The following is a 27,931-nucleotide window of genomic DNA, read 5'->3' on the forward strand; positions in this document are numbered from 1 at the left end:
GTAGTGCTTACACAATTGAGCCTGGCATTTTGTGAAGTGAATGCACAAGTGTTCTAACACAAATTGGGGGAAAACATGCAAGTTCAGAAAGTCTAAAACTGGGAGATAAAAAACACATGTGCCTGTGTCCAGAAGCAAAAAATATCAGAAGAGGAATCATATGCACTTTATGTACTCAGAAGCCTTGGGGTTTGCAGAAATGAGCAAAAGGTGTGTGCACCTTCAATTGCATGACATCTGTACGGAACGCTACTGTAGCTGGTTTGCTGAACACGTAGGAAACGCTCCTCCCCTTCATTCTTAGAACAGCTGTAGTTGGTCAACCTGTGCTGTGGCTGCTCAAAGCCGGATTGCTGGTGGAACGTTACTGTATATACATTTTTCACCTTTTGTTTCTGGAAGTATTAGTTGCACTGTAACATTATAGATCATATATGCATTTTTCTTTTTTCTTACTGGGACTTTTTTTTCCAATTATACTGCACTGGTATTGTTGTTTGTCTAAATTAGAATTAAACAATTGCAAGTTGACATCAAAATGGATGACATTTTTAATTTCGAAAATCTTTGTTAGCTTGCTGTGCAGAATGCTCTGCTTCATTACGAGTAAGTAGGGTACACAGAATGTTCTTCAGACTTGCTGCTATTTCTGTCCCAGTTTTTGCAGGTAGGGTTTCTGAATCCACAAAACCACCATTGGCTTTACTAAGTGTTTTGGCCTGTTTACTAAGTTTTTTGGCCTGAAGTTGTTCTAGCTAGTGGCCTCAGTGCAAAATTCAGTCTGTGAGTTAGAGGGTGAAGCACAAAAACACCATCCTTCCTTTGGGACTGATGTTGCATTCTGCAGAATGGCCAAGTGCCTGATACTATGCAGGAAAACATCACTTGGTTTTCTTTCAGAACCCCTGTTAATACAGGGTAGTGTTGTGTCTTTTATTTTCTTTATCTCTTTGTAAGAGCCTCATACTTTCACGGATGTTTCTGCAATACCCTAAATGGCTTGTTTTTTTTTTTTTCAGTTGCTGTGTGGGGTGAATGTTCTGCTTAGCACACACATTTTCTAAACTAGGTTCTTGCTTCCACATCATGTTTCTTAAATTCTGATTTTCACTTGGGAATATTATCCTTTGTAGTCAGTACCGAATACAGTGATTTACTCACAGTATTAAACTGCCATTTTCAGCTTTTCCTCAGTATTGTGTTCCATAGATGGGTTTTGTTTAGCTTGTTTCATTAACTCCTTTAGCTTACAACAGAAACCAACCTAGACTATGGTGGCTGTGAAGATGATCTGAAAGTATTTTTTTACCCAGATCTAGTTTGGGTCACTTGCTTAAATCAGAGCCTACATGGTCTTTTAAGTGTGGCCTGAGGAAAAAAAAAAGAAAGAGCAATTTTCTTTACTTGTTCGCTGGAAGGCCTACAAGGTGTCAGGATGGAGGACACAATAATAACGATTTTCACATTACCAAATTAAAAGCAATTAATCTTTAATTATTTCAGGTAATTTTTCGTAAAGGCCTTGCAATGGATGAAATGACACTTCGTACCTTGAAAGAAGATGGCTATAAAGCAGTTTTTATTGGAATAGGTAAGAATAGTTCATTCCTCATGTGTTTTGTCATCTTGAAATTGAATGACTGTCTAAGAATAAACTGGGACTTGTATCTGTGTTAATAACATGATGTGAGACAGCTTCAATCTGAAACATTAAGAAAATATGGAATGTGGTGATTTTTTTCTTTAAAAATAGGAAGACAAAGCTAGGGCTTTAATACAGCTATTGAAACAGCCATTTGTTACAATTTGTGTATGTATATGATTGATTTTTTAAGACAAGAAAAGTAGGTGAATAGCTTGCTTCTTTTTTTTATTTATTTAAATAGTTCAAAAATAGATGAACTGAAAAATTATTTGTAATTAATTGCCATATTGGCTGAAGTGTGACATCAGGTTCAGTTTTCAATTTCTGTGAACAACTTACTCTACCCATATAATTACTGAGTCTATATGCATGCAAGTCAGTGATACCATGCTTGATTGCTTTTTGTTTCCTCTATATAAAATATGTAGCATCTTCCAGATAAGTTGTAGTGAAATGCAATTATTGGATGGGTTAACAAAATAACCTGACTTTGAGTTATACTAAAACTGGCATCATAGGTCTGTATTCTCTCATAGGCTAAAGTCCTGCACCTGCCTGCTATTTGGATTATTACTTCTTTTTAATGTTTGATTAGAATTTTTATCCATTCACAAGTATTTTGAAGTACAGCTGGACCCATCGCTGCCATATGATAGGCATGTTGAGCAGGCATCGTCCACAGTTGGTATGAGGCTTAATGTTCTTTATTGATCTAGACGTTGCCTAAGTGAACATAATAGGAAACAAGTTGTCCAACTGTTCCTCCTTCCTATTATTGATTACAGAGATGTAATTCTTAGTACAGCGACAACTGTTGTTTACCATCTGGGTATGCAGTATAATAAGCTTTGCAGGTCTATTCTGTCATCATGTGATTATAGTACAGACCATCATGATTTATATAATCTTAAATTCTCACATTGTTGAAGACCTGTGTGGAGGAATTTCTGTTGTATCATATTTTGATGCAATTGTATGCAAGGCAGTGGACCAGCTTATCTTCTTTATTGTTTTAATCTGTCTTTTAAACTGCTTTCTGGAATCTCACCAATTAGGGATTGATGCATAAATAAACATTTGTTTTCTCAGTCTAGCATTTAGGAAATAAATATCAGTCATTTTTGGAATATCAGCATGATATCCCCATATTTCTGACTCAGACGTCTGAAGTAAATGTTCAGTTAAAGGTTAGCAAAAAAGACCACTGAGCACTTTGCACGTAGGATTGGACTGTTTGTATTGTATATGTGGGTTTATTTTCTGACCCTAATAAAGCTATCCTAATATACATTTCTAATCAAAAATGTTTCATATGGACAACATTCTGCCATACCATACAAACACTAGGCAAAGGGACAGAGCCAGAGCTTTCGTAAACAGGAGAATTTATCTGAAGCATAATTCTCCTGTAAACCATGTGTTCACTGAATGCATTAGGAAACAGAGGTCATAAATGCTAATGAAGGATTATGTGTTCCTACAAAGTTTTTTTTTTACTGGTAGCTACCTTGCATTCGTGATGAGGTTGGTCCTTCTTTGTACCCCCAAGTCTGCCTGTCATCTCTTTTTCACAGAATTCTGTAGGGCACTTGTCAGTAACATGGCCTTGCATACTGGTAGTGAAAGATGGAGGACAAACCAAGGAGTTACAGATTTCTAATTTCAGATGTATTAATGCAATAGAGCATTTATAAACTCTCAGTAACACCTGTTTTTCCGTAATGAGTCCATGTTGTATTTCCTTATTTGCTCTTTGTCTACTGAACAAACATATATTTAGCAAGTTGCTACTGTGGACATTATGCTGAATCTTGGAAGTAACATAATTAAAGAATACTACTTACATAAAATAGAAGTGGTTTTTTTTTGTTTGTTTTTAAGTTAGTTGGAAATTTGTTTCTGAATGAATGCATACCTTGATGGAAAATAAATACAGTAGTTTATGGTTTTCCATAATAGCGGAGGAGCAAAAAAATGAATGGAAGTATAAAAGAAGATGAAGTCCCAGATGGGAAAAGGGAGTAATATATTTTGAAAGGATTTTTTCATATTAACATGATTTTTGAATTTATCAGTCAGGATTGTGCAATCGTCCAGATGATTATTGAAGACTTGTAAATATAAAGCTATATGAGGGCACATAGAGACTCAAAGAGAACTTGGAAAGCTGTATTAACACAATTAGATATCAGGAAAAAGCTATCATTCTGAGGGAATGTTGCATGAGATAAGGGAAGTGCATTCCTCAGCTGGATCTGTGGAAAGTGAAGCATGCAGCAGAGGTGACTGAGGCAAATGACCATATTGAGGAGAAATGAATAGCAAAGAATTTCTGTTGGAGTAGAAGTAATAGCTTAAGTTTTTCTAGCTATACTTATGTTTATGTACTGGCAGGAAAAAAAAAAAAAAAAGACAACATCTCCCCAGAACTCTAGTTATGTTGTGTCCATCAAAATCCAAGAAAGTTAGTGAAAAAGAAAAAAGAAGAAAATATTTATTTATTTTTAGTGGAATATCAGCCACCTGACTAGCATGGTTTAAACTTTGAAGCATATGTTCCTACGAAATGCTTATTTCTTTCTGCTGTTAATGAATGCTGTTTGGAAAGTTATTAAAAGTGTGATGTAGTCGATGTATTTGCTCTTCTTCAGACCTGAAGGGCAAAGAATTCCCAAATTTTCAAAATGATACATAATCAGCCTTTCTCTAAAAAAATGAGTAGAAATAAGTAGTAATAAAAAATGATGCTTAGTTCCATGTCTTTGGTTATTGAGGCATTGAGATGGTGTTTATTGTAAGGTGAATGACACACTGCAGCCAGTAAGTCTGGTCACTATTTGAAACTCAGAAAAACACATTGTACTAGATCTGAAGATGAACAGATGGCCAGGGTATGCCACCAACCTTCCGTTGTCTTAGTTTAAGTTACACACTTTACCTCTGCACTATTTTATTTTGCACCATTTTAAATTTTTTAGGCTGTGGTTTCATGTATAACGTGATAGAGACTAATATGGAGTTTGGGTTACAAGGACAGATGACTAGCTGTGTGGAAAAGCTTTCATAGTTACTTGGTTAATGGTAATGAAGAAGATCAAGACTTAGCAATGGCACACTGGAAGCCAACACTGAGAACAGAAATGGTAGGAAATATCACAGTCACAGGATTATCTGTTGCCTTATTTAACTTTTTCAGTTAAGTTCAGTTAAGAAAGAAAAGTTCTTTTTTTCCTGTTTTTTGTTTTTTTTTTTTTGTTTGTTTGTTTTTGCCTTATCTAAACAGTTTATCTGAAGTGTTTCATACAACTAGTTCTTAGTGCTGTACTGAATAACGCTAAATGTTTATTTCTCAAAGTTCAGTATATTAATTGCCTCTTCTCTGTCTCTCATATGCTCTCATGTCCTCTCAGTTTCTGCTCTACAAAGACATATTTTAGCAACATCTCACAGCAGACATTATCTTGTTTCACATAGAACGTAAGGAGAGTACATAGGACCTAAGGAGAGAGTACAGATTCTTCTGGTTTTCTCTAGCAGTCCTGATCTCAGGTTACAGCTAACATTAAAAGGTTATTAATTATATTACATTAAAGGACGACCTATGAATCTCAATTTTTTTTCATCAAAAATTATGATAAAAAATAGTACACAATGTATTTTCACAAGACAAAAAAGCAGCAGCAAAAACTAAAGAGGAACAATCTGTAAAATAGATTCTAGGAGTCTCTATTGTTTGATTCTTTCTTTTCATTTTCATTTAGTTGTGTGCAATTTCTAAACTTTGAGTGTTACTTCAATGAGCAATAAAAAATTCTAATTAAGAATTAGAGATGTAGAATAGAGTCCTTAAAATTATAATTTTAATACTCATTTCATCTTCCAGTTAGAAGTCTTTTGGTTTTATTTTGTTACTCATAAACACTCATGAATAGGAATTAAGTATACCAATTGAATGTGGAAAGTTTTCAAAACTACTCATAAAAAACAGATATTTTCTTTTCCAGATTTGATTGTTTACATTCAACCTACTCTACCTTGAATCATCTCAGGTTTTAATAAGAAATCTTTTCTGAAGAATTTTTGATTGAATGGACAAATCAGAAAGTGTTGCTTTTTTAAAAAAAATCTCAAATGAGTTACAGCACTGTGTAGAGACTGAGGGCAAGTGCGAAGTTGTGCACTTAAAGTCAGGGTAAATCAATGATGAGGTGAGGAACTGGAGGAGAGAGCACATTGTCCTCAATGACAGAAAAGTAAGGCAGCAAAGGGTATCTTACGGAGAATAGGGTGGCCCGATCACTTTGTGTTACTGTGTCTCTTGATTGATTTCCAGGGTTAAATATTTTAAGATTTTTACAAAAAAAATCCATGTGTATGTACCTTACTTTGCTATCAGAGCAAATGCGGAAATGCTGGGCTTTTATTACTTTTTGAAGCTTAGCTACATTCTTTGCAAAACAGGGTTCTGTGGTTCTGTCCTTAAAGACTACACAAAGCATTTTGTAAAACCTTTTTGAAAGAGAAAATACAAACCAATTTTTATGCACCTATTTAATTGAATGACAGTGAATGACCTAAATAATTTAAAGTGCTTGAGAATGTCTGATGTGACATTCAAACAAATATATAGAAAGACTATTACCGTAAATGTATTCTCTACAGACTTTTACACAAACCTGTATATGTATTCTGTCTCATTTTGTCATAATTTAGGGGTTTTCTATAACATATATGTTCTCTTTTCATAAAGATCATGTAGAAATATGTCTTCAAATATATATATATTTTTTAATTTGATAAAACACTGAAAAAAAAAATTGTAAGCCATCATTCCCAGAAATTACTTAAGTACTTCAGCTGTCTGTAAGCTTATGGACCTTCCTAACTTTCAAATTAATTTCTCATTATAGTGCAAAATGCAGCTAGTAATGAGGCTTTCTTGTTTCTTCCTCCATCTTGTGATTTTAAATTGCTGTAGAGTTTGTTTTATTGTGTTAGGGCATTCAGAGGTTCTTTTAAATACTGCAGAATTGTAGTTTATATGAACGTACGGAGGAAATCCAAGCAGAGACTGTTGCTTGGATGTATAATAAAGAGTATGTCCTTCTTGCAAAGGATTAAGACTATACATTGGAGGGAAAAAAAAAAAGAAATCCCCCGTGGAAAGAACCTTTGTGATAATTGCAGTCATTCATAGTTAATTAACATAGCATTCAAACAATAATCTAATTATATTATTTCATTGATTGGAATGAAATTACCCTCCCAGCCCTCTCTCACCCCCCTCTCACCCCGCCAAAAAAAAAAAAAAAAAAAGTCCAAGCATTGATGTACCTTGTTTTTAATAAAAATAAAAATAACAACAACAAAAATCTGAGAGATTGATTTACTGTCTCTTCCCCAAAAAGTAAGTAATCTCCTCATGCCTGTTATTATCTTCTGATTAACTATGCAGTGCCACCTGGTGTGCAGATGGGAAGAATATTACACATCAAGAGCTCTGTTCACACCCACCCACACAGATATAAACCTACGTGGCAAAAAGTGAACAGATGTTCATTTTGCTTGTGCTATAGGAAAAAATTGTGCTTCGTACTCCTGATTCATAAACTAAATTTGGAGGACATGAAATCTGCATATGGGGCCCGTAGGCCCATGGCCAACACAAACATTTATGGAAGAAATATGTTATATTCAAAATTGTTCTCATTTCAGGTTGTGAACAGATTTTTGTTTGTTTGTTTCTCTGATTTTGTTTTACCTTTTATTTCTAAGTCTTCTTTTTCTCATCATTTTTTTCAGTTATCACCTCCAAAGGGAAAAGTTTAAAGGCAGAGTCATTTGAAACTATATCCAGGATTTATTTGTTGATTGGTTGTATTTCAAAATTGTTTTTTATTTCATGGCAAGTAAGATGACCCCTTAAAATTATGCTTTTAGGCCTCTTTGTAAAGACCTGTTTAGATCAGCAGTAACATAGCAAGTCATGTAAAATATAATGCATCTTGGTTAAAGATGGAACTGCAGTACAAAGCATTGCACAGCCTTAGTGTTCTAGGATCTTCAGTTCTATTATTAGAGGGTTATTTTCTGTTATTTTTTATTATTTTATAATGTCACCAGTATTTTGACACTTCACAGATGATACTGTTTTTACCACAAGAATGACAAACCACAAAGACCATATAAAACACAATAAGCAGAAGAAAAAAGTATGTTGGAGGCTGTGCAGGAAAGAATGCTGTAGTTAGAAACATAATCAGCTAGATACTCAAAATGACTGTGTGTGTAGCTTAGTTTCTGGGTTGTTTTTATTGTCACTTGTAGACAACTATTGTCACTGTCTCAGAATCTTGCAACAACAGCACTTGTCACAGCATTTAAATGGTGAGAAAGTGGCTTTACAGGCCTTGCTTATGCAGTAAAAGATAATAAAGGCTGCATAACTGGGGAGGACACTTGGAATTATGCTTCGTTGTGACTAAAACAAATATTCAAATCTATTTAGTTGCAAAAAGCTTTGAGACTGGTAATGCACATAAGAATGAAGTCATGAAGATGAGTTCCAAAGTCAAAGAGAGTACTTTGAGCAATTTGAAGAATAACAGTGACAACGATAGCTATGGTGGGATTTGGACAAAGCCAATTCCAAATATTTCACTATTGCCACACAGTAAGAGAGAGAATAAATTCTCTCTCTCTCTCTCTCTCTATATATATATTTAAAAAGTGTTATTTTGTTTGTTTGTTTGTTTGTTTTTAACAAAGATCATGAGAAGGCTAGTGGTGCAATTTAGTGCAGAACAGAATCAAAACTGCACGTTGAACTACAACAGCGTGAAACAAAGTCCTGAGAAAGAAGGTCCACAAAGGTCTGTGCAGTCAAGTATAGGACATCTTTATAGTCCACCTCTTGCAGAGCCTTAACTTGTGTCTCACAGCTTGGGGAATTAATGCACCCCTCTCTAATGCCACATTTCCTAGTGTTTTTTCATGTCTTATGGGAAGAGCATTATAAGCAAATTGCACCATAAATCAATTCTGATGCAAAGAGTGTTAGTCCTCAGTATTCATGTTAATCTCATCTAATGCATCTCTTTAATCTAAAAATATTGTTATTACAAATATAAAAGGAATAGAGTTATATTAGAAAAGGAAATCTGTGAAGGAACCTGTTCTTACATGCTTATAGCAGATGTTTGAACTTGCTTCTATTCCCAGTGCAGCATCTTTCCTGGAGACCAGTGATGTACATACATCCAAGAATTTTTATGCTTGAGGCATCCTTTTCTACTATTGGCATTTGTAGTAATCTGTTCTTCCATTTCTGTGGTCTTTACTGCTGCTCTGGTTATTGGTGGAACGTTCCTAATACACACTGGAAGCAGTAAGCAGTTGAAGGCTTTTAGGGCTCAGATGCACAAAACAGCTTATTTATTATTAATAATCTTAGGAAACTTTCAAAAAAATATACTAATAATCTGCCCTTGGGCATCCTTAATTTATTCACTTGCAAATTACACAGATTTTCATGCTCTTATTTACTTATCTTTCCTACCAAAAAACTACTTAGCATAACAATCTCTGCTGCACATGTTTTACAAAACTCTCTCCTGTCTCCTTCTAAGATGTTGGACCGTTTCCCTGAAGAAATGCTCATCTAAATATAATGACAAAATCAATTTGGTACCTATTGTTTTGAGTAGTTAACTTTTTTAATATATGAGAAGATTAATTACTCTAAGATTATGTAGTGTTTTGGGGGGAATTTAGTCAAGCAGCTATTTTAAAGCATTTTGATGTTTAAGAAACATGTAAGAAAGGAAAATATTGAAGAAAATAGTGATGTTAGATATTTCAGTTTTGTATTCTTGATGTTACACCTTTTGGTGCTCTACACATAAAAAAAAGAGTTTTGCTCACATGCTTGTTATTTCCAAAAGTTCATTCCATGTGAGCCACACAATTACTTCTATTGTTTAGATATACAAGTATTAGTTACGCTGCCATCTTTTTGCTTCTACATGCTTCTTCCAGACAAAGAATTACAACCAATCAGACAAGGAATTAACAGCCAAAATAAAGTCCAGATATCAATTGGTACATAACCCTTTAGTTCAGTTCTCTTTCTTTGTAAGGAGTGTGTGTATCATCCAATACAAATTTAATGCAATCACACACTTTTCAAAAAGGTTTTCTACCTTGTACTGTATGAGGACTGATAAAATAGAAAATTTAAACAATGGGTTTAGAAATTCTTTACGTTCCATCACTTTGCTTAGACTAGTTAAATCCTGGGCTTGTTGCATTTATTTTAAGATTGTACAGAAGTAGGTTGTATATAAAAATCGCACTTGTTTAGTGCCAATTATTGGTGAGAAAATGACAAGCACTTTTAGATGTTAATGAATAAAGTTTTAAGCAATCTTCCTGTACACAATAATGCTTCAAATAAAATCTTTCTGAATTCACATTCCTTTTACTGCCCACTCAACAAGTGATCTATCTGCTTGTTGGATTAAATTGACAAGCTACGGCAAAACCTGAATTTGTGAGGTGGATTTGTAGTGTTTGTTGATGGACTTTTAGAGTTCGCTGTGGGAAACGTTCTTCCTCTGCCAGTTGGTTCCCAGGAATCCACTGCTGGGCCAGGCAAGGCACACCATTTCCATCTGACCTGGTTATTGCCTTATGCTTCTCATTCATCTTCTTCTCTTGCCATCCTCACTTGGTAGTCATCCCTTTGTTGACACAGGATGAGATTGGTATAATTAAGGGCAGCTGTCTTGTTTCAGGGGAGTCTCCTGACACCTGGGTGTTCCTGAAGATGGTTTTGGTCCTTCATATAACTTGGGGAATGCTCTAGTGATCCTTTTAGTCTGGGTGAGATTCATAGTTCAGGGCCTCCTGTAACCTGCTGGCCTTACTTGCTGTCAGTTTGTGCCAGAGGGAATCCATCAATCCTTCCAGCTCAACACATTAATTGAAAAGCTTTCCTATTCCATTCGTATATGTATTTTCTTATCCAATGGTGTTTCAGTGTCGCTACCATGAAATAGCTCCTGCCACTGCGGGAAAGGATGTCTATTGCCTTCCAGCATTGTGTGTCAGTGATCTCTAGTTTTAACAGGACGGTAGTTGTTAATGGCAGCCAATGTCTGGAAAACAAACAAACAAAAAAACCATTTTGGATGTTCACTGTAATAAGTAATCTTAAGTGAAGCTATGTAAATATTTTTGTTGCAGTCTTTTGAATTTTGAGTGGATAGATATTGTCCAAGGTTTTTAACCACTTGCCATGATCTTGATACTTGAAAAGTGATCTTTACTATTCTAATCTCTACTTTTCAGAGATGGTAGTCATGTAATTATTTCCACTGTGAAATTAAGAGACAATGTGTTAATGTATATGTTAATAATGACTATTAATATTATGTATATAACTAGAGTAGTGCCTATAAGTATTATAATAAGTGTATATTAAGAGTTACCTGGCAAGTATTTTATGAGAAAAAAGTTTAATGTATACAAATATTCCTCTGGGTTTGTGTAGCACAGTGGGGTATTCTGTAGGCTTGAGACCAAATTTGACATTCCTTGTGCATGAGTCATACATATATTCCTCTGTGCACATATTGTATCAAGCCCTACTCAAAATTTGGCTCTTTCTTGGAATAAGAGTGATGTCATAAGGTGTGGAGTTTATACACTAATTAAGATTCACTGTTTGTACTGTTACTGCTTTCACTGTGTTAATGTTAAATTTGCTGTAAATTGTACTTATAAAACAATGTTTACAAGATTAGAAGGCAGAAATAAGCATAGTAAGTATTCAGAGTGTTTAGATAATGGTAATACAAATTACATGTTTATCTAACAAAGGAAAATATTTTCCAAACATTGTCCTTGACAGTGTTTTCATTCACAGGAAATCCTTTGGCTATTGTTCATTCATTTGTGCTAAAAATATAACAAGCTGAACATGAACCATTAGAGAATGTGAAAATGCATTTCAACAGTTAGTATGATGGCTCAACATTCCCTCTAATGATCTTTGGTGATTATTTTCATAGGAAGAAAAAAAATAATGAGAACTTAGAGAGCAACAGGTTTCAGTGAATTCATCTTTAACGTTAATACTGCAATTATGCTGAAATTACCAGTTACTTAGAATGTAGGAACTTTCAGAGCATTACAACATTTCTAAGAATTGTCAAAGCTTTGCATTTGTTATTGTTTAATTGATGTAATGGAAAACAGTATAATTCATTGCAAATTTCTTAAAGTTTTCTTGTTAGGAATAATTCATTGTTGCTTTGTGACTAATGGTAAGAGATGGTTGTTTACTTGAGCATGATGTGTATTTTTAAATAATTCTAACCATTTAGTAGATAGTAAAAATATAAGAACCTGGTTGTTGTTTAAGTTTAAATGACATCATTAAATGACATCATCAAAGACAATTTCTCAATAGTACAGTATTCCTAGCTTTTTTCTCAAATTCCTGAATTTTTTGAATGTGAACAGAGCATATTTCTAAAAGAAAAAGTTATGATTTTATAGTTTATATATTGTTTATCAGTTAGACATTGTGAATCATTACAATTTATTATTTCAATTTACAGTTGACTTAGGCATGATTACTTTTCTGTCTGCTGTGACACACAGGCTTGATTCCCTCCCCTACTATGTCCCAATAAATTATTTTAGTTTATTTTATTTTTGTAGAAGAAAAATAATAGCTAAATTTTTAATCTGGGAAAAGATTTCATAACCTTTAGATAGCTTGGTAAGGATTGCCTTGAAAACAAAGCAAATGAAGCGTTTACATAATTGGACAACAAAAGGACAGCTGTTTACATTTTCATGTTGCATGTACCTCCTTAGTTTGGTGTTCTGCAGCTGTGCTGTAGAATAAACTCTTGGTGGCTAAGGAGAAAGGAAGAGTCCAAAATGTGAAGCACTGTGATGCTTGTTCTGAGTTTTAGGCAGTTACGGTGATTTCACCCATCCCCCAGGTGAGGTGGCTATCCCTCAAGTGCTCCGTGCATGACTCAGGACAGCCTCTTCCAGCTCAGGCGCCCTGTCCCAGTGGCTGCCTCTGCAGCTTCAGCACAGGAGCTCACGGCATTGTGCACTATGCCAGGGGTCAGTGTGGGGAACTTGAGTTCATGACTACTACTGAACCAGAAGTTTATGGGACTTTAAGTTGCCTGTTCATCTCCTTATATCCAGAGTGTGAGTTGTTGGTTGTAGGAAGGAGTTTGCAGGGCTTGCGCAGTGACCGTTCTGCACAGGAAGCAGGAGGTACTCAGTTGCAGTGTCTGTACTAATCACTAGGATAAAGTTCCTGCCTGTTTTGTTGCTCTTGTAGCTACTTGATAATAACACTTGGAGTTAATTTGCATTTAAAAAAAAACTGATTTCCTTCCTCCAGTACGTAGAATCTAAAGAAATCACCCCTGATTGTTACCAGCCTTGCCTTCTTTGTGCACAGCTTTTTCTGGAAAGCCCAATAAAATTAAGTAAAGGAAATTTTGAAATCTTAGCACTTTTTAAATCATAGGGACATGAGAGTCTTAATACACCCACTACACTGGCAAGTTGGTTCCTTATTTTTCAAATGCAAATATGGGGCTTTGCATGTGCTGAATGTGCCCTTTATTGTATTGAAGCATAGAAAATACACATTGTAGCTCTGTCACTTCTGTAGACCTGCCATGCTTGCAAGAATGGAATGTGTTTAATCAGCCTTGCAGAGTGAATAATCATAGATACAAGTGTGGCGTTCAGTGTTCATTCAGAAAGCTATAGAATATGCAAACAAAATGTTTAGTTAAAGTAGAATTGCGTGAATTGCAGCTGTGGAAGCCAATGGTAGTTGGCTTTAACTGGAAGCCACCATTATTGCCTTTAATTTTTCACTTGGTTAATAACAAAAACATAAATCTTGCACCCCAGTGGATCACCGGAGGGGAAGTAGTGTGGTCTGGTGCTCTGCTGAGTATGAGACATAGGCTCTGGCTGTTGGCCTTAAGTTTCCTTGTCAGCTGTGGGATTCCTGGCTGTGTCTCTTCTTCATTCTTCTCTGCTATCAAATGGGAATGGTGAGACTTAACACTGAAAGTGCTATAGAAGTGCTCAGCACCATAAAAGCACTGTCAAGAAGCTTGACTATATTCTTGCCATCCAAACATTCAAACCATAACTTGGAGCTACAGAAATCTTTATTCTTAACTACCTCCAGTGGAGTGCTGCTCCCCCAAATTGCATTGCTCTTCCAGTATCTTGAAAAAGATGTGAAACAACCAAAATACCAAATTAGTTAATGTAAACTTTATTTGATAAAGGAAGCAATTGGCACAAAAATTGGCACAAATCTGGCAATCTGTGAATAATCACAAGAAAGTCTTTTTTTTTTTTTACCAGATAACTTCTTACTCACTTTGCACAATTTTCATTGTTTTCCCTCACAGCATTATGCTGTTAAAGATGTATTGTCTAACTTGCTGTTTTCTGAAATGAAATTTTAATAATTTATCAAAAACAAAGCATATCTTGCCTAATATAGATTTATTTCAAAGTTTCAAATATGAAAAGATCTAGCCCAGAAATAGTTTGCTTACATGGTAACATTTTACTTACATGTTGGAAAAGAGCACTGAAGTCAATATGATTGCATTTATATCACCAATTTGCAAAGCAGCTTGACTTTATTTCCTCCAGTTCTCAAACAATATGCCAACTCTTGTATAAAACTCTTTCTAAAATTCCTTGTAGTAAAATCTACTGTGCAATAGGGGGTTCCATATTTCTAATAAGCATACAGTAGTGTAAGGGTCAGGGACTAACCACTGAATAAAAGTCAAAACTTGAAATGAGGTGCCTTTCCAGTTTAGCAGTGGGCAGTGATAGATACTGATAATGTTTGATTAATGAGCAGCAGCCTTGCAGTGGGTGAAAACATCTGTAAGAAATGATTTATTATTTCAAAGGTATTGGAAGCTTACCATATCTTGTAGATTTAACTGTGTGTGCCTGAATAAAATAAATGAGATGCAACATGTGAAAAATGAAAACACATTAGTTGTAAGGAATGTGTCACAAGCAGGGTATTTTTGTTCAAGTACACTTTGTCATGGGGATTTTTAATGTTGCTCCGAATACAAATCATTTAACCGGTTCATAAAATCAACCTAGCTGGAATTCTTACATCTATCATCCAAGACAGAAATGAGGGTTAAACTTAATATGCTGGAACTTCCCTTAAATGTTTGCATTTTGCATCATATACAGCTGTTGCAACTGCATGAATAAACAGAAAGGATTCTCTCTTAGAAATACAATAGAAATGAAAAACTGTATTGATGGAATTTTAACACTGAAATCAGGAAAATGCATTTAATTAATTTGTAATGTTATTAGAAGAAAATATCATTAAAAGGAAATATTGTTAATGTTTTCTAAATTTGCTATAAATACAGTTCTAAGAACAAGGGTGTAATTCTCTTCTCCCTGCATAAGTTGCACATCTCAAACTGAACAATGACTTGTAAATGGAGATTTTACTTCGCCACAATTTGAGGTTGTCTTGCAGATGCTTGCTTTCTAAAGTGACGTCGCTGTTTCTGTGGTATGTTTCTGTATCTGTCGATCTGGTGCCAGGTTCCCTGGTTCTGTTCAGACCTTCTACGGAGTTTAGGTCACACAGAGCTAATTAATGACAGTGCAGACTCACCTCCATGAAACTGCAACATGTGTTCAGACAAGCTGGAGTGCCCTGAGTCCCATGTTGCAGAAAACTGCCTTTCCTCCAGTTTGGGAAATAAGTGAGGTGAGCCAGAGGGAAGATATATCCTGCTTTCCCATTTTCTCATCTTCTGTGAGATTAGTGACTACTGACTAAATTTTTTTTTCCAATGGGAAATATTTGGAAATATGCTATTGGTCTGTTCTATGCTATTCCATAAACCTACACCTAATATTTGTGTTAGTCTTACCCACTTCCTTACTTTTCTGTTCAGTCCAATTCAATAAGCATCTAAAGTACTTTTCTTTGGGTTTTGTCACAGTTTAGATACTAAGGATCATCATTGTTTATCAAAAGTTTTGTTTAAGATCCTGTTAGATTGTATTCATAGCATTTACTTTCTTCAAACGGAACCTTTTCTGCTCTGTTCTTCATCTTGTTTTGATCTTACAGGCTCGTCTATAGTGGGAGTTAGTAAAAAAAAAAAAAAAAAAAAAAAGCTTTTTTTTTTCCTCAGACCATAAATTCAGCCAGTTCTCTAGGGTCCTTGAGTAATGTCATAGCTTTGAGTTAGAAGGTTCTCTTGTTCATGTAGAGGTTGGCTCATCCTCTCATCAGGCCCTAGAAGTTATTTTTGTAAGATGTACTAGACTGATAAAGCGATTATGAAAGTAGAAGGCATCTGGTTTACTGTCACTGGTTTTCATGAAATAGAGCTCCAGAAACAACTCCCTTTCTTTAATGTGGAAGCCACAAACTGACTACATTGAAGGGGTGACCTTTCAACCTACAAATTGAGTGGAATTAGAGCAGCTTGCCAACTATGAGATCTTGGGTTGTATCCCTGCAGCAGGTGTTGGTCTGGAGAACATGGAAGAACAGCTGGACGTAAAGTCTTCTGAACTCTTTCAGGATCCTGACCCATATACATTTATAGGGATATTGAGGGAGGAGATAGGCAAAGAAGAAAGAAAGAAACCTAAATAATTAGGTAATCATAATTTATAGTAATGCTACATGGATGTTCCAGTGATTTAGACTAACAGCCAAGTTGAACCTTCAGAAGCAAACGCTGACAGAAGCACGATATATCAGATAATTTCTTCACAGAAGGATCTGGATTCAAATTCCTTGGTCAGACATCTAAATCTATAATCTATCCGGTATAGAAAAAGACAGACATGCTCCAAAATGATTTTGAAAATTTCATATGTAAAGAAGGCATGCAGAAAGCCAAACAGTTTTTCACTGTCCCTTGTTATCCACAGTGAGGAAGGTGATACTGGGAACAAGACCTAGAAGAACTTGCAGTTCAGTCTGTTATGATTCCTAAAGTACAGTACAAGAGAGCAAGAAATGGTAGTCTTGAGGTATCTCCTTCCTGAGGGTTTAACACTGTCCATGCCAAAAAATGCACATCCAGAGCTCCGGTTTGGAGCAAAGAAATACTCTTTGTAGTCTGGAGGGAAAAGAAAAGAGAAAGATCTCAATAATAATCTTTTGCCCCACTTTTCAAATGGAGCATGCTTTTAATACTTGGTCTGTAATAGTAAGAATTGTGACTTTGAAGTAAGAATATTATATTTTATAACCAGTTTTACACCTCAATCACAATGTCTGTTCATTTTTCATTATTTTAAAATATTTTGCATTGGCTAAGCTGATTCACATATACGAGAATGTGTACTTAGTTTTTATTTTAAGGTGCCTCTTGAAGCTTCTACAGCTTTAGATGTATTTTTTATCGACGTTTTTAAAATCTGAAAACAGATTCAGGACTTAGAGCTCCAAGTGTGTGTGGAAATGAAGGACTAATTATGAGTATTGTTATTGGAGTCTGGAGTAATTCCCAAAGCAAGTAGCATTCATAGATGTTGGAATTGCTACTGCCAGCATTTTAGTTGCTGTATACGTCCCAGAGGCATGCAAAAGTCCCATATTCCAGATAAAGTTATTTTGAAAATAGATTGATTTGAGGTCCTTTTACTGTCATCAGTTTCTCAACACAGTGAAACTTGGATAATATACTACAATAAGCAGGAATTATGAACTAATGCTTCAAGATAAAGTTCATTATGTCATTGTGTGCTTTTGAAATCCTATGCTTTTTTGCCTATGTTCTTCAGTGGGGATGGAAGTATATCTGTAACAGTATGACTAATTATCTTTACATGCATTTATCACTAAATAAACTTCACACAAGACAGCAAGATTGTTTACTTAAGCAGTATAGTACTGGGAATGGAAGATAGCTCTAGAACACAGGATTACATTGCCAGAATGGCACTATTTATTAAGCTATGATAACGCTAATGTTCCTCTTTGATGTATAGCATGTGCGACTTCAGCTGAACTTGTAGAGAGCCTTAAGGATGTTTCATTGAACATTTAGTATGGCAGCAAGCCAGAATACATTTAGCCTAAACCCAGATGACAGGTTGGTAATGAGGTAGTGATTGATGACCACTGCTTCCATATGAAAACCTGCTTGATATGCTGGGGGGGAAATGCATTGCTAGCTTTTTCATTTCACTCCCTCTGTATTAGTTATTCTTACTGTAGAGGAGTAGCATTGGCTGCTGGTTATTCAATTCTGGTTTCACTTTTAGATGAGAATGGAGTACTCAGCAGAGATTTTAGAAACACAGCCCTATGGCTACTTTTATGTGTAACTCAAATCCAAATTTCAATTGATTTTTATTATCAAAAATAACTGCAATTATATCACCTATAAAACACCATATAATATTCTTATTACCTGCCTTCTGTAATTTTCAAAGTCCTGCGATACAACTCCTGTGCCAGCTAAAAGGCATTGCTTTCCATTCTAATGTAAGATGAAACTTGGCCCTAAAGTTGTATAACATTGCTCAGGCAAACAAGCCTGAACAAAAGACTGATGTTTATTTTGCTTAGTCCTCTTGAATGCTTCACTGTAAAGACACATTGCACATTGCACTGCCTATTCAGATGATGGACAAACTGTTGTTCGCACTCCTAGAAGGATATTTAAGCTTTGTCCTTCAGCCAGATTCCAGTCTGATGTCTGAATTAGCACTAAGAAAAGTTAAGAGGAGGCACCAGAGAACCGTAAGGTTTATATCTGTAGCTGTACTCACTCAGGCAGGGTGTGTGTTAGATGTTCCCAAAGCTGCAGGATAACTAATGGGATCACATTAAGTCCTGGTTAGAAATCACCAGAGATGCAGCAAAGGGCACTAGGGCCACATAAATATCCAGCGTCAAAAGAAGCTCGTTGTTAGTGTTTTCCCAGGCAGAAGGATCTCTTGGTCAGGAATGGGTGAGAAAGCTTGTCACCCTAAGCAGACTGATATTACATGCTCTCAGAGCAAAAATATGAGCAAGAAAAATTAAGATCAGCAGAAGAATCAAGAGCTAAAATGAGAAGATGATGGGGCCAGGAGCAGTTTCCATGTTCCTCCTGCAGATCCCGAGGAAATGAGGGAAGTGGTCATGCACTATGGGGAGTAACTGGCTTTTTGGCAAGGAACCAGTATGATACTATAAAAGCAGGTGTTCAGATCTGTGGTGTGTTTACGACCATTTGTTGGACCAAAAGAGGCAGCCTGTAGCCAAAGGATTTACTATGGGCCTTAATGGCAAGACTGGATCAAGTTGCTTGTCTATGAGGCCAACTGAGGTCATTCTGGTACTGCTTAACTACCAGGTAACAGACAGTTTTAACAACCATTGTACATTTGGGCTGTTAACAATCACTTTGTGCAATGCCAGAAGTGCTTCCAGCATGACTGAAGGGGCAAAAGGGGTGGACAAGGCAGGAAACAACTGGACTTCCATTGACATATGAGCTGGTGGTGACTACATGTACAAGCAATTTGATTGGTTCATCAGGAAATGGATATAACTTCCTTTTTTTTTTTTTTTTTGGTTGACACTGGGGGAACGCTTTGATCTGCTTGGGAACCTGTCCAGGAGTGCACTGAGTAAGAGCTAAGATAATCAGTAGTGCTTCTTGATGACAAGTCCACTGCTGGTAAAGAGGATCCCAGTGGAATTACAGCAGTCTCTGAAGGAGAAACAAAGGAGTGGGATAGTCTCCTGTTGGGTACAGGGAAAGGAGAAGGTCAGTGCTGGGTACAGATATGCATTGCTAAAGTTTAACTCGATATCCACAAACCAAAATGATGAGGACAGGAATCATGACCCAGTCTATTCAGGTCATTTAGCTCCCACAGAAGCACCAGTGACATTGTTGTTTCCTTATTAAACCACACCTCTTTGGTGCTTTATTTCTTCACATAGCTTCCACCTTTCATCTCACAACCTTTTTGAGTACCTCTTTTCATTGTATAGTAAGGTCCTGAGGCAACACTGGTCTACTTTTTGTTCGGAAGGTACCTATGTCACACATGTTTAATACCAAAATAATGCTACGTAAATTAATAACTTTTAACCTAGATATACCCTTCATCCAGTAAAAACTTAGGTTTTATAAATTTCTTTGTATGGTTGTGGCATCTCCAGGGCAGGTGTCCTGAATGCTGCAGAATTTGTCAGCTTATGTTCCATTTAAACGTTTTCTTATAAATATTTTGATTTTGTGTGTCAAGTATTCACAGTTATAAAGTGTGCCTAATTGAGATGACCACACTTTGTTGTTCACCAGCCAGCGACAAGATGGAGCCAGGTCCATTGATTTTTTTCTCTGTTCCTGGAAAGACCTTAATTTTAACAGGTGGCATATAAGGACATAGTCTTTGGGTGGAGATTAAAGGCCATATGGTGTTGTTGCTTATACACTGGAAAGCCTAGTTATTTACTGTAAAATCTGACTCAAAATTCTATACGCAAAGCACAGACTCCTACTTGGTTTGTTTCCATAACAACATACAAAACAACATCAATCACTTATAGTAGATCTCCACACTCCATAATTAGGGATGCAGTTTTAAGAAGTGTGGGAGGAGTCGTGTAAAATGTTTTTATGTAAAAACAATGTTAGGCCTTGTTCTCTCAAAAGCTTATGCATACACTTCACTTTACACAGTGCAAGTAATTCCTTTGACATTGATGGTTATGTCTACATAGCATTGATACAACATCTGGAGTGGTTGTACTCATGATGTGCTGTGTTCTATTTGAATGACTGCTGTGTGAACAGGGTTTGCTTCATAGGGGGGAGCCTGCCTTCTATATTGGGAGTAAGAGGTTGGTCTTGAGTCGGGGTGTACCTCAACAGACACTGTCAATACAGCAATTAAGCTTACAGCATGTGGACTTCAGTATGAGTGTAAATGTTTGCAATAACCTATGTTATTGCAGAAAAGTGGTAGAAAGATAAAACTGCTCAAAGAATTTGCTTTATGAAAAGAAAAATTAAATAGTTGTGTATCTTTTTTTTTTTTTTTTTAATGTAGAATTTTAAGCCAGTGGGACACCTGCCAACAGCATATATGACATTTTTCACTGGTATCAAGTATGTTCATTCCATCTCCACACTTCCTACAGTATAGCACTCAATGATAGATACCACCATATGCAGCTATTACAGCATTGTAACTTCTTCACTGAGCCAGTTCCACAGTCCCATTAAGCGCCTGTAGTGATCCACAGATTGGGAAAGTTCAAAATCACCACACACGATATTACTGCTCTGCTAGACTTACTACTTTGCTAGTAAAAAGCTTCTTGGTGGTGGTGGTGTTTTTTTTGTTTGTTTTGTTTTGTTTTTGTTTTTTTGTTTCTTGTTTTTAATATATGTTATCTATGTCGCAAAGTACCAACCTGAAATGCTTTCAGATTTACTGGATTTTTTTAAGGCAGTTATATAAATAAGGAATAAGAAAGCACATTTGCCAAAGCATCTTTCAGCTAACAAACCCCTGAGCCCCCAGGCAAGCGGTGTTTTAGTCTTGTTAGTTTTGGGCTGCTCCAGAGACAATGCTGGTGGTGTGAGTCTGGAAAGAAAAGGCTGAAGGGGAAAAGCATGAAGAGAATGAGGGAGAGTTGGAAAACAAGTGTAGATAAGAGGAAAGCAAACAAGAAAACCATATCCACAAGGAAATAGGACTGAGAAAAGTAAGGATTTATAAAGGAAGAAAAAAAAAATATAATAAAATGCATGAGCTAAAAAAAAAAAAAAGCAAATGGAAGAAATAAAAGCTAAAAGATGTGAGCAATATCTGTAGAAGTAATAAAATTGGAAATATTAAAATAAAGCAAAAAGTTGCTTTAGCATTTTCAACTATTTCCTGTTTCAACAAATCTATTTTTTTCTTTAAAGAACAGATGAATGAAGTAGGTGTATTTTGTTGAATTTGTATCATATCTGTTCTTTTTGAAATGTTCATCACATGTATAAAGTAACATCTAAAGTTAAAAAAGAATACATTTATAATAAATACCTCTCCTTCAGCCATAATAAGTTGAAAAATGGGGAAATACATGCATTTTAAGGATCTTTACATAGGTTTTAATTACATTACTTTGTCAGCTCGAAGAATAACCACATTATTGTGCCAGCTGCTATATAGTTTATTTCAAAACAATTAAATCACAGCTAAGGTTGCTAAGTGACAGGTAAGAGAAGATGTATAATTAAACATGTCAAAAAAAAAAAAAAAGTCATAGTGAGAACTAGTAATCATGAAGGAAGGTTACCATTCTCTGCGCTGACACCAAATGACCATTGCATTCAAATGTACTGTTCATTAAATGAACCTCCAGCTCTGCTTCTGCTGCTGAGCTCCTAGTACTCTGTGTGGAGTCAGTGGAAATAGGAGGACTTTTAATTAGGTGCTAATTTTGATTTGCTCTCTGAAGAACTCTTTGACAGCGTATTATTCTTATGTTTTTAACATTAGCACTCACATGATTCCCAAAGACAGACACTGGGGCTGCCCCTCGATATGTGTGAGTCTTTCTGCCTGTGTCCTCTGTGTGTAGATTACTGGCAAATGACCTGTGTTGTGGTATGGCCTGCAGATATGATTCCTTAAAACAAGGAAGGTTGCAAAAATCAGAATTTAACAATAATTATTAGTAAGACGTTGAACTAGGAAAATGTGATTGCTTGCTGAATAAGGCAGGTGACTTAGTGCTCCAGTTACCCATGAAGTTTGGCTTTTTTGTTTTGTAAAACACCTGTTTAAGCAGCTGCGCAATGCAGCCATCCTTCAGACCTTCCTTTCTCCAGTTGTTGGGGACCTCACCCCGCTCTGTGGCCTTTCAAAGATCATAGACAGTGGCCTTTCAAGGGCATTGCCCACTTCTCAGCACCTTCATTCCTGCATAGACCACAGGTGGTCTAGTTGCCTCCAGAACTCCAAATGCAAGGAGGTAACTTTTAAGGCAACATTCAGTCTATCACTGTAGCAGGGAGTAAAAAGTCTGCATGCTTCTCTGACTTTAGAGGTTCTGGTTATAAAAGATCTATTGGTCTAGCATATTTAAATCCTATTGTGTGAATGCCCAAGAACCATCACAACCTTGCTAATGTATGGTCCAAAGTAAATCACATAAATTTTTGTCCATCTTTAAAGAACGGGAATTTTTTTTTTATCTATTATCTGGATTTTGAGGACTGAGTGTTAGTGTAGCACCTTGAAAACAGAAAGCGCTACAAGCAGTAAGTGCTGTTTGTTACTATTGGTATTGAAATAACTCAGGCAGCCAAGCCTAGAGTATAGCTTGCAGTCTGCCTAACTGATTTGCGTTTCTACATGCAATGAAAATGAGAAGGTATTGCTGTAATATCACCACCTTCATTTTGTAAATGTTATGCCTTTGCAGTACAGCCAGGAATTCTGCATGCTGAATTTGTTACACATTTAATTGCAAGGCTTCAGAAACTTTGAATATTCTGTTTCTTCCTTTCTTCTTCAGTGTCACAGTAACATTGCATTTATGGTATCTTTTGATGTCTCCATTTGTTGGGTGTATCATTCTGTAAATTTCTTTCCAGATTTTTAAGTAATCTTATTTGGACTTATCAATTACCTCCCATTAATTAGTATTCCTCTACTTTGTAAAATCTATGTAATTGGGAATGTTGGTTCTTGTTTTCTACTTACATGTGTACTTTAATCAGAAATAAAGTGGTAGTTACCAGAAGCCAGAGGTGGGATTGTTGTGCTGCTTTGTTTTGGTTTTAGTAGAGGATTCTGTTTATCCCAGTCTCTTCATTCTCATACAGCTGTTGTTGCTAAGGTTAACTAAAGTCAACTATGTACAGTAACTAAAGTAAATATGGCAAGTGTTCAAGCAGGCATAGTCTGATTTTATATGTGGAGCAAAACTAATAAAAATTATCATTAAAGCACCGGTATGAAAAGCTTGGTTTGGTACAACAGAGCTGGTGAATTTCTGAAAGACAGTTTTGTCAGTAGGACAATAAATGGGCAATGTAGGATTTTCCATCTGCATGGTGAGAATTTTACAAGGACTTTATGGAAGCTCCAGTATCAAGCAATATCACTTGGTACTTGTTAGAAAATGATATTGGAGGGATAGTCAGATTTACATTGAGAATTACTGTTCTTACATGTTGTAAACATCAATGACAATAGGTTTACTGTTCTTACATGTTGTAAACATCAATGACAATAGGTAACAAAATTTCAGAATATACTTTTAAATACTAATAACTTAAATCATCTGAGAATGGAATTATAATCAGTTTTTGATACAAAGTCCTTGGCCATTTCATACACTCCTGTCTCAAAAGATTAGTGAGTGTTTTTGTTGAATAAGGCAAAGTCTTATCTTAACTCCATCAGCTACTGGGAAGGGTACTGTGAGTGGCAAGATGTGATTTCTGCAAGCAAGCCTTGCAGAAATGGTAGTAAATGGAAGCATGGAAGGGTATTTGGAATGAAAAAGTTTCAAAAATAAACTTTCCAGAATTGTGTGAGAGTTTTACTTTCTAGCTTACCATCCCTGAGCTTTGTTTCTTTGTAGCAGGAGTAGAAGAAAGGGTCTGGTATGCTGCCACTGGCTACAGGATCTCTGTAATTGATAGAAACATATAAGGCCTGTGGAAAAAATGCTTGTACATACCTGTGAATTTCTCTTAATTTTCTGTGAATGTCTGGCACATATTCCCTGGTAGGGAATACTTTTCTTTTACTTAAGCGTAGTAGTGGATTTTTCCAATCCCAGATAAAAATTTCAGAAATCTTTCCATGGCTTAAGACCTCAGCAGGGAGTATTTCACAGAATCATGAATAGTTGAGATTGGAAGGGACCTTTGGAGATCATTGAGTCTAACCCTGCAGCTAAGAGCAGGGTCAGCTAGAGCAGGTTGCCTAGGACCATATCCAGTCAGGTTTTGAACATCCTTGAATACATAAGAAGCCTTGCTCTGAAAATCTCCTCGCGCTCCTGAGGTTCTTTTCCTCCAAGGCAGTGTTTCTGCTGAGTAGCATGTCAGTAATCTAAATCCAAACAGATCTTTTGGTAGGCAAATTATGGACTCCCAAAGATACTTAAGCATACTTAAGCCCAAAACAGGTATCAAGGTGCATGCTCAGGAAGGAGTTTGTTTCAAGTGGTGTATATAGTTTGGTCCATAATATGCTTAACTGTTTTACAGTTAACATTCTATCTTCAGGGAAAGTTTCTTCAAACTTAATTTAGTTTTGAATGTTTTCACAAATGTATCTGACTTTCAGTACCCAACTTGCCTAAATATCCCAGCTGGATTCTTTTTCTGGCATGCAGGTACTGCCAAAAACCTGCCAAGCATGTTTCTGAACAAGCTGCCATGTTCAAAGTTTTGTGTATTAGCTATGCAAGTGATTATGTTTATTATCATTTAATTTTCAGATATTTTTAAATCTAAAAAATGTTATCAATTTCATAGTTATGTAATGTATTTTATAGTTACATAAAGTTTATAATATCATTAACCATTGCCCCTTGTGAAACAAGCTTGTTAAAAAAAAAAAAAAAAGAAAGAAAACAAATTGTTTTACTATTATAGTACTACCCTGAATAATTGGTTGTGATCAGTCCGTCTTCATGATGTGCACAGGCAATATTCATGCTAAAAAAGACATAGAATGCAGCAGCTTTTTTAGCATAAAAGAATTGAAAATCTCTGTGCTTTCCTGATTTATCGACTAGCCTGAGAAAGCCTGGTAGCTTGTAGGGTTTCCAAAAAAAATATTCAATGGCAAGTTGGTGTTGACATGAGTGAAGTTGGCTGCATTAATTTCTCCTTTGTGCTACAGAAATCAACACATATTTATGCTGACTTTGGTCTGTGTTTGATCCAAAGCATAGTGAAGGGTCTAATTTGACAGCTTGGCCTTTTTTAGATCTTGGCCAGTACATCAAACATCTAATACTGGACAGAGCAAAAGGTATCTTGACAATGCATAGAGATTACCTTCTATAAAAAGACAGAATATTTAAAATTAGCTTAGTTGGAATTTACTTAAAATTAACTTACTTGTTGGAATTATAGTCTATCCTCAAAGCCCTTGATGGTTTTGAACCAAGTTATCTTCTAGCTCAAAATAGAACAGTGATATAATGAGATACAGTAGATCCCCAAATTGCCTTTATTTCAATGAGGCTGATTTTGGGACCCCACAGAAAGCTATCTTGAGTTTACCTCCTGAGAATTAGTAGAAAACTAGAACTTTATTTATTTACTATATTTACTAGAACTGCCAATTTGTACAATTGATAACAGGTCTGTTTTAAAAAGAAAGAATAACTCAAATGGCTTCTTAAATTTATGCTAGTGGCATTGGATTTAGGCACTTGAAATCAATTTCAGGAGCAGATTTACATACAACGGAAACCTGTAAGCAAATTGAAAGTGCTGTTTAGGATTCATAGAGGAACAAAATGCATACTCCATCTCTGACATAATTTGTCTTGAGGTTTATGAAATAATTTTTCATTGGATTATAATATTTAAAGTAATTAAAGATGCAATTTTCTATTTAATAAACAACGTATTTTGTAACTTCATTAGGGATGCTGCCTTTCTTAATTGTAATGGTCCAAAAGGTTGTCAGTGAACTGTACATTAACTGCAGAGATAATAATGATTTTATATGCTAATAATTTTTAAATGAATAACTCATGTAGTTTTTCAGCCACACGGGGAAAATAATTTACATTCCTAAAGCTTACTTGGTATTAACCCCTTTACTTGGGGAGAGTGGATATCCTTGTATAAAATGTTCATTTGTTTTACATTAGCACTAATGCAAGCATGTAGGACTCACTGGTGTGAAAGGATTAAAAACAGCACCATTAGACAAGCATGAACATTTCAGAAAGAAGTCCTTGTTAGAGGGACCTATGGGGACCGTGTAAGTTGATTTTCTATTTATTGATCAGATGCTTCTTGTTTTTGTTACCACTTGAAACTCCACTGGGAGAGAATATTCCTGCTGTAGTATTGCAAACACAAAAACATGTACCAAGAAGGGCTCATGCTTGCTCCTTGATACAGAATCACAGAATTGAAAGGGTTGGAAGGGACCTCGAAAGATCATCGGGTCCAACCCCCCTGCCAAAGCAGGTTAAATACGTTTGTGTGCCTGGCCTAACATTAGCATGGGTCAACTGCCCGTATCAGTGGAAGCATGCACTCTCTTGGGAGTACTCACAGCGTTGCCTGCAGGCTGTTTTAAGCATCTAGTTTTAACTTTCTTTAACAGTAACCTCTCTGGATCTGGCCACCATAGCCTAAAATAGGACATGCCTCATGTCTCATGCCTCTTTGGTGCTTCAAGTATCACAAAAATTAGTTGCTTAATATAAGAAATATAGATTTCCTATTTTCAAGTTTTTACTTAGTCACAGAAAGAATGAGTTTAAGAGGAAGGTACTTGAGGTCATGCCTGTGCAGAGTTCTGCACTGACAAGGCAAGTACCTGATCTGTCATCTTTGGTGTGACAAAGTTTCACTTCATGTTCTTTCTTGTTGGGCACTGAGGAGACATTTGGAGATATTTTTTATTTCTCTGTTTGTTTTCCAGATGGTAACCTAACAGCATCTAGGATTCAACAGCATTATGTTTTCTGGCTCAAAGCTTTGGATTTAGTGCTCTGTCAGCAGTGTGTGAAACACCAAGGAAAATATAGGCACTTGACCAGAGTGGTGTAATTAGCTAATAAAGACTGTCTTGTATTCTAGGTGCAATTTTGTTCTAAGATATGCTGATGTTGGGGAAGGATTTCAGATTTAGTTAATGGTGGTTTCTTTTGTTTGTTTGTTTGTTTGTTTTTAAAAAGCACACCCTTGCTTACTTATTTCCAATATAAGAGCACAGGTCTACTTATATAGTTGGCTAATGATTCTCAGATGATCTTCTTGCATAGGAGAATGTCATGTTAAAACTCCCTGCTACCGCTGCTTTTAAAAGGAAAGGCAGATACATATATACTTAATGATAAGGACATTGATGTGAAGTGGGTTAGTGACCTGAGTGAGAAAGCTCATTGACCCTCCAGCCTGTTAAAAGAATGTCATATTTGTATGTACTGATACACAGCATGTGACAATCTGAGAAGATAAAGCCTCTGACAAC

The 27,931-nt window shown here is 35.9% G+C and overlaps 1 protein-coding gene across 2 annotated transcripts in view; it reads left to right on the plus strand.

Annotated features, from left to right (window-relative positions):
• DPYD (dihydropyrimidine dehydrogenase) overlaps positions 1 to 27,931 on the plus strand; it is a 355,462-nt gene that overhangs the window by 130,644 nt on the left and 196,887 nt on the right. For both annotated transcript variants that reach the window (XM_068690107.1, XM_068690108.1), the window contains one exon: positions 1,504 to 1,591. In XM_068690107.1, coding sequence (XP_068546208.1) covers positions 1,504 to 1,591 — 88 coding nt within the window. The remainder of the gene's footprint in view (positions 1 to 1,503; positions 1,592 to 27,931) is intronic.

The sequence above is a fragment of the Anas acuta genome, chromosome 8 (assembly GCF_963932015.1).
Source record: "Anas acuta chromosome 8, bAnaAcu1.1, whole genome shotgun sequence".
In the NCBI taxonomy this organism is placed as follows: Eukaryota; Metazoa; Chordata; class Aves; order Anseriformes; family Anatidae; genus Anas; species Anas acuta.